This window comes from Hyposmocoma kahamanoa, unplaced genomic scaffold (genome assembly GCF_003589595.1).
Source record: "Hyposmocoma kahamanoa isolate Upper Pololo Valley unplaced genomic scaffold, ASM358959v1 182, whole genome shotgun sequence".
Taxonomy (NCBI): domain Eukaryota; kingdom Metazoa; phylum Arthropoda; class Insecta; order Lepidoptera; family Cosmopterigidae; genus Hyposmocoma; species Hyposmocoma kahamanoa.
In genome coordinates, this window is record NW_020653713.1 from 6,256,299 (window position 1) to 6,263,703 (window position 7,405).

General features: G+C 35.0%; 1 protein-coding gene across 1 annotated transcript in view; it reads right to left on the reverse strand.

Annotated features, from left to right (window-relative positions):
* Positions 1–222: 222 nt before the first annotated feature.
* LOC113226149 overlaps positions 223–7,405 on the reverse strand; it is a 24,176-nt gene continuing 16,993 nt past the window's right edge. Inside the window, exon 5 of the mRNA XM_026458679.1 lies at positions 223–1,610. Within this exon, the coding sequence (XP_026314464.1) occupies positions 1,492–1,610 (119 nt within the window). The 3' untranslated portion in view covers positions 223–1,491. The remainder of the gene's footprint in view (positions 1,611–7,405) is intronic.

Sequence of the window (7,405 nt, forward strand, 5' to 3'; positions counted from 1 at the left end):
TTTGTGTTTTGGATATTTTGTTTGTGGGGTACAAAGATGTTTATGATGATTAAGATGATTTTTATTTTTTTGTATTTTTATTTTTGTATTTTTTTGTGTCATTATATATTGACGACAGTGCATACCTTTCACAATTAATAATGTTTTAAACATTTTTTTCTTTATGTATTTTGTTTTTGTGCACTTAACATTTTTAATTCTTAAGCGAAAGAGATACCGTAGAGATACACCCTATAGGTACAACATATACTAGGGTAGTTTTGTATTTTTTTAACTGTTTAAACAAGATTAAGGTAAATGTCAATAATCATTCATTCATTAGTGCTTAGCCTAGTACTTATTACTATTTGTTTAACAATCTTGCAATCCTATTCCATGTTAAATGTCCTTTCACTGTAACCAATGTCGTTACTCTCCGCACTTATTTCATAACTTTACACTCTAAAGTACACTTTACATTCATGCTTTATGATCTGGCCCACACATATCTACTCTTAGGTACTACTTAAAAATATCTTGTACAACTACGACTCTTTTGGAGCCGACGTTGATTAATGTTTATATAGTTTTGAATTAGTAAACATAGTTTTCTAAGTCAAAACTAGTTTAGCCTAAAATAAATAGCATGATTATCAAAAGGACCGGAATCGTGACAGCGTGTCTCAATTTAAGAGCTGTGGGCCCCAAGGAGTGAATCTGCCGCACTCCTAAAGGTCCCCAGGTAATCAAAAGTGGGAGACGTTGAACAATATTCCAGTGACTTATTATTAGACTTATAATTATAACCCATATTAGCAATATAAGTTATCAATAATATTAATAACTGTTAGTGAAGTGTTATGTTGTTAAATTCTTGCATATATATCAAAAAGCGAAAGAAAGAAAAATTTTCTCTGTTCCTGCCTTTTAGATTTCAAAAACAAAACCATTTTATTCAAGAGAAAAATTTGTGTCGGCGTTTCTCAATCTAAAGACTGTGGGCAACGGGGAGTGTAACAAATAACTTCCAGAGGCCCTTATTTAATAAAGATTGAGAAACGCTGAATGATACTCCAAAAATAATACATATAAAAAAACCTAAATTCCCGAAAATTTAAGTGCGTTCTACCGCCACCACTTTGTTTGTAGGCAGAGAGGTGGAGGTATCCAGGTCGAGATTATGAACAAAAAGGCCCTCTCACATACCTCATTGGAACCGCAATTCCATTATATTTTACACAAATTATTCTTAGCTAAAAATCTACTATTATTTGTTCTTAAAAATATTGACTCGACCACCACTTCGGAAGCGTTCCACGGAGAAGAAGTGGCAAGAAACTCCGTGGCGATCGCATATAGATCTATCATTAAATATTCTCACTACCACTATTAAATAAAAAGTTACAGCTTTTTTGATGTTATTCAGATCATGTTCTTATATACGTTAAGACACATCCCCATCTCAAATACTCGCTGAACTCGAGGGGGTGTTTCTTGAAACGCAATGAGGGATTACATGTCCTGCTCATGTTGTAGCAGTTCGCCAAGATTGGCGATCTCAATCTCTTGAATGTGTTTGCCCGCGAAGTGAATGTAGTCGTGCGGCGGGGCGTCGAGCGAACGCTTGCGGACTGAAAATACGAAAAACGACAGGTCTACACTCGTGTTTTTTCTAATTCCAAGACGGAGTAGAATGGTTTGCAGGGTTGCACGACAACTATCGTAAATTTTTTTAGTCATGTAATTGCTGTCGACATTTTTATCGATAGATAGTGAATGAAAATAAAATTTTGCAGAATGCTTAATAGTAAATGTCGTGACGTTATAACTAAGTAAACGCCTTATTTCTTCTTATTTTGACGACCACTAGTATCGAAATGAATCGTAAAGTACAGACGCACGAACTTACTCTAGTGGGAATTTTTCTTTTATTGTACACTATACGGATCACGGATAAAATATCCGATTAAACATAACGTGAACATACAAAAGTAAGGTAACGAGCGCGAGCGAAAGAGAGCACATCTGTAGGACTAGCATGGCAGGGCGCAATTTGCGCATTCTCGCATAGAGAATAACAATATCTCGCGCTTCTATGTCGCTCTTGCGCAAGTCGCGCCCTATTGTGCTAGTCCCACTGAACAGACCAAAGAGAGGTTGTATTTTAGATTTTATTTTAAGAGACGTATAAATTTTTAATTTTTAAATTATCGTTGTAGTTTTGAAAGGACAAAGTAAAACAATTAAGTTTTTTTTTAAAGATGTACAACACTACTACGTTCTGCTAAATATTATTTATTTCTTCCGCGTACTGCGGATACGTCTTTATATCGAGCTACTCAACAAAAATATAGAAGAACTACTACATTTTCAAATACCACACTATAAAAAGGACTGCCTTGTGTAAATTGTTAGGTTTGTAGCATAGGCATAAAAGCCATCTTTCTTTGTATGCTCTTTATAATCCTCTTCAAACGTCTTCTGAAATTTTTAGTTATAATTATGTTGATCTCAGTAGCTGTTGAGTAATTTGTTAGTCAGTCGGCAATTAGTTACAAGCCGTAAGTTTTATAACAGTAATTAAACTTTTTCTGTTTACTACGGCACTTTCATAAATATACAACTCTGACAATTTTGTTTAAAAATATTTTGCGAAAAACAACACCAACGACACTGCAAAGATACAACGTCCAACTTGCATTTGGAAAATATTACAGATGCAAGATGAAAAATACACAAAATACAGATGCAAAATATTACAGAGTCGAATGCAGCAAAAGTTCAGTTGGAGCACCGACGACAAAAGTCAAAGATGGCGGTAATTTTGTATTTATATTATTATAATAGTCCAACTGCTTCGATTTAAGTGGCGAATGATAATGACTAATATGTAATCGATGATAATTCAAATAAACAAGTTAGACTATTTATCACGCATGAACAACCAATTTTCAATAGATAGACGACAGAACATTCATCGACAGTAATTATTAACTGCTTGTAAGCAGGCAATACTTTTGGGCAATGAACTGTCATTTTACCCCACCGAGTATACATTAATATAATTTCGGCGTATTATTATAGTATGTATTGAATTGTTTTGACCCAAATAGTCAAGGCTATTTATTTTTCTACTAATAAAGTACTGAAATAATTTCATTGACAAAGTCAGCCTCTCCGTTCCGTCCGTTTCCTAATTCGAATGTGCTCCTTTTTCGCTGCGCGTGTGTAATAGTGCGTTGTCGAAGTTTTTGTTGTTTTTAGGTGTTACCTTGGGGTTATCTTATCAGTTTTTGTAAGTTTCACCTTGTTATTATTGTATTTAATTATTACCAACTGTTTTGAGTGGCAAAGTTTGGTCATAGAAATCAGCACTTAAATTAATATTTTACCTGCCGCATAAGCAAAAGCATGCGCCATTACTAATATATTGATCCTTGGTGAAAACTTGTTTTGTATCCCTGACCTATCACTTTGACAGTGACATATCATGACATTTCTTTGTTTACAAAAAATGTTTTGTAGTCTAGGTCAAAGTATACAGGTCACAATTTTATAAAAGAAATATATTTACTTTGTATTTACTTTAACAATTACCATAATAATCATTATATTTATTGTGTACGGTAATGACAAGGCATGGTAACGTAATTAAGAGCTCTGGTAATTATATAATAAAATTTATATATGTAATAAAATTTTGTATACAATTTTTGGATCACCACTTTTTCGTGTACGTGGTAATATACTAGTCGCTTCTATACTTTTTAAGGCTATGGAACATAAAATTAATAACCGCCTCTTGGCATACCTTCAATATCGATTTCATCGAGGGCATTCTACGGGAAATCTTCTCCTTGTGTACTTCCCAACTGTAGAGTAGGGCCATTGAGATACACCTCGAGGCTCTTGCCATGCCCCTAGATATCTCCAGTACCACAGACTGAATTTCTCACGTATGCCATAAAGTTCCTTCGTAGGTAAACCCTGTTGACCTTTCGGATTACACGTCCGATAAGCAGACTGGAAATGCTGATGCTCCTTAAGGATCTATTCTGTATGTTACTATTTTCTGCACTAAATAAACAATTTTCATTTTACTTTTTGAATGCGCAGACAATACCGTGTTTTTACTTAGACATACCTTTATTCAATGTAAAAGGCAAAAAGGAAACATTCAGCTTTGCCGAGAGGCTGTGATGAAACGTTTGAATTAGTGTTATCTCTGTTTGGAGCGATACAATCCGATTTCAAAACGGACCTTTAGCAGACGTGTTTATTTAATGCCTTGAATCCTTTTCAACTTACTCTAACTTTGCGAGATATAGCCTTTGTATCTATCACCTTGAGCTTTTTGGTATGGACATTAAGCACAACTACACTTCGTACACTAAATAATACTATATCAGTGTCATGGTCAAAACTATATCAGTAAAGTAACTTGACAAAATTAAATTTACCCTTTCCAAGGTCAGACGGCACTGCTTTTTCAACACAATTAAGCTCAAGATGTATTTGGCGGATAGCTCCAGAGCTATCACACTTATTGGTGGCCGTGGGACTCTTTGGAAGCTGCAGAGCATTGAGTACCGATGCGAATTAGAATTAGAATTAGAATTATCGGTATTTTATCTAATATATTTTGGATAGAGTGTGGATTTAAGATTTTCCTTATCCAGGGAGCTACTCACTGGGCGAAGTTCACACCTTTATGTTGTAGATATACCACTTATATTTACTAAGCTCTTTAGTTTCTCCCTCTACACATTCATTGTTAAGCTGATAAATGAATTTATGTGGTGGTCATTTTTAAAATTGTTTTTATTGTGCACAAAATAAGGTAATATATTATTTGTATACTTTTATTATTACCTAGGATTTGTGTACTCTAAAACATCTATCACATGATATAGCGTGACTAGCGGCGTGGCGGCCATATGGACAATAATGCAATTATTGTGACGGAAATGCGATATGGCGTGATATGTTAATGTTGTGATAAGTTTATATATATTTTACAAAATCAATTAAACATAATAATTATAACTACTGAACTTAAGTACTGTAAATTACAAATCACTTACATATTCAAAAAATAAAAAGGGTACAAAATATAAAAATTATTTAGCAATGCAATCATGCAATTCAAAAAAACAGTCAAAACATAATGGGGGAGAATCTGGACATTTTTTACATTCAGTGGTAGTGTTTACCCTTTTCTTATTTTTATAACAATTTCTGCAATCTTTTCTGGACGTTGCGTTTACTGTTTTGCCAGTGCTGAGACAACGCGGTTTAGCTTTTTCAATTTTAGTTAGTCTATGTTGGTCTCGGTCTCCATGTGTCTTCTGTGTGGTTTGTGGATCAGATGTTATTTCTGGCAAATAGGATTCAATAATTTTTTCCCTAAAATCGTAAAGTGTCATGCTTTTCTGATTAGAATATTTGTTATAAAGTATCCGGGCATTTATCAGACTCATCATCAGAGTATGTATAAAAATTTTCATATACCAAGGTAAAGTCTTCTTTTCGCATGGGTAGTAACTGAGCATTTGACCTTGTAGATCAACTCCGTACATGTTTTTGCTGTAATTTATTATGGCTACAGGTTTTGTTGCCACAGTGTCACGTCTGGTGTGCACTTCTTGAATTTCGTCACGAAATTCAGTAGATATGTAATTTATCTCCCATTTGTCCTTCCATTTCCCTATATGGACACCGTTACGACACTGTGATACATTTTCGCCTTCTTTTAGTTTTTTTGTAATTATGCTGTTTGGGTTATCTTCACGTGCCTTGTTTAATATACCGGTGCAATATGTATTTTTCTCCAATAGTTTGGCAGCTAAACCATAGCTATTATATAAATTGTTCATGAACACTGCATGGCCAGCATTTAATTTTCCCTCTAATAACATTTCCACTATTTTTTCTATGTGGCCTTTCTCAGCAGTTACACCTATCGTACTGTCAAAAACATTCAGCACTCTTAGGATGGTACCATTTGGTTCTGCAAGTACATACAACTTCATTCCATATTTACGTCCTTTTCCCTTGTTGTACTGGCGGAAAATAAGTCTACCACGCCATAAAATCATCGATTTGTCTAAAGACAAATTTTTACCGGGATAATAAATATACTCCATAACATTATTGAAGTTATCTATTACTAATTTGCACTTATCCATGCGATCGGCATTATTTTGTTTATCTACAAAATGAAGGCATCTTAGAATTATTTGAAATCTATTTCTCGACATATATTGTGGGAAGACTGATTTATATAAACGGTGAATTTTCCAGTAATCAACAATGCGATTCATTTTTGCTGTGCTAGTGTGTAATAGTAAGCCAATAAAAATTTTCAGTTCTTTTAGAGTGAGTGACTTCCATTGTGTAATTCGAGACTGAACCAGATTGGATGAACTTTTCAAGTTTTCTGTGTATCTATTTGAGCAATCGACGATTTTTTGTAAATAATCTTCACTGATAAATAAATCAAAATAATCCGTCGGGTTATTCGGTGCTGGCACTAGTAGTGCATTTGTTCGAGTAAAGGGAAATTCCCTCATAGAACTGAAGTCGTTACTCCAACGTGTCGTGGAAATTTCACACGATGGCTGGTCAGGCAGACATTGTAGCGATGACGCTGTTACTGCAAATGGCGTCGCAGAACTAGTAGAGGAAACGGGACGAACTGAGATTCGATTGTAGGGAATTTGTTCTTCATTTACAACCTCATTATATTGTTTCACCTGCAACTGCGAAGCTTCGTCTTCTTCGGATTCCGAGTGAATTTCACTATCAACAATTTCATATTTTATATCAACGATTTCACTCCCTGCGTAAAAGTGGTCGTTCGAATTCAGTGAAAACTCTTCCACCTCTGTAACTTTTAGACGTTTCTTAGCACGATTCGGCATTGCATTGAGTCTTTTCGAGGGTGCTGGTTGGTCACTCATATTTAAAAGAAAACAATAACAATACTCATAATAATAACCAAATTTCAAGCACACTAAATTAACGAATAACTGAACAAAATCGTCGTGTCGCCGCCTTGTCCGAACGCCGCCACTTTGCGCACTGGCTAACATAAACATTCGACAATGGCTGCCGGCCATCCCCACTGCACGCAAGTCGATCCCTTCCCTAGTAGTCAATATAAATATTATGCGCCGTTTCGCTGTGGCCGCTATACTATTCCATTTAGAAATTTGATAGCGACGTCCACACGATATCGCGTGATCAGCCGTTAGGTGAGAACTCGCATCACGCAATATCGCGTGATGCTAGTTCTCCTCCGAGTGACTCCTATTTTTTAATCTAAATCCCATACGTATTCTACAGTAATTGAAGTTTTTGACAATAGTCATTACCAGAAGTACCATTTTTCTAACCGTAGCTTCATTATTATTATTATTATTAT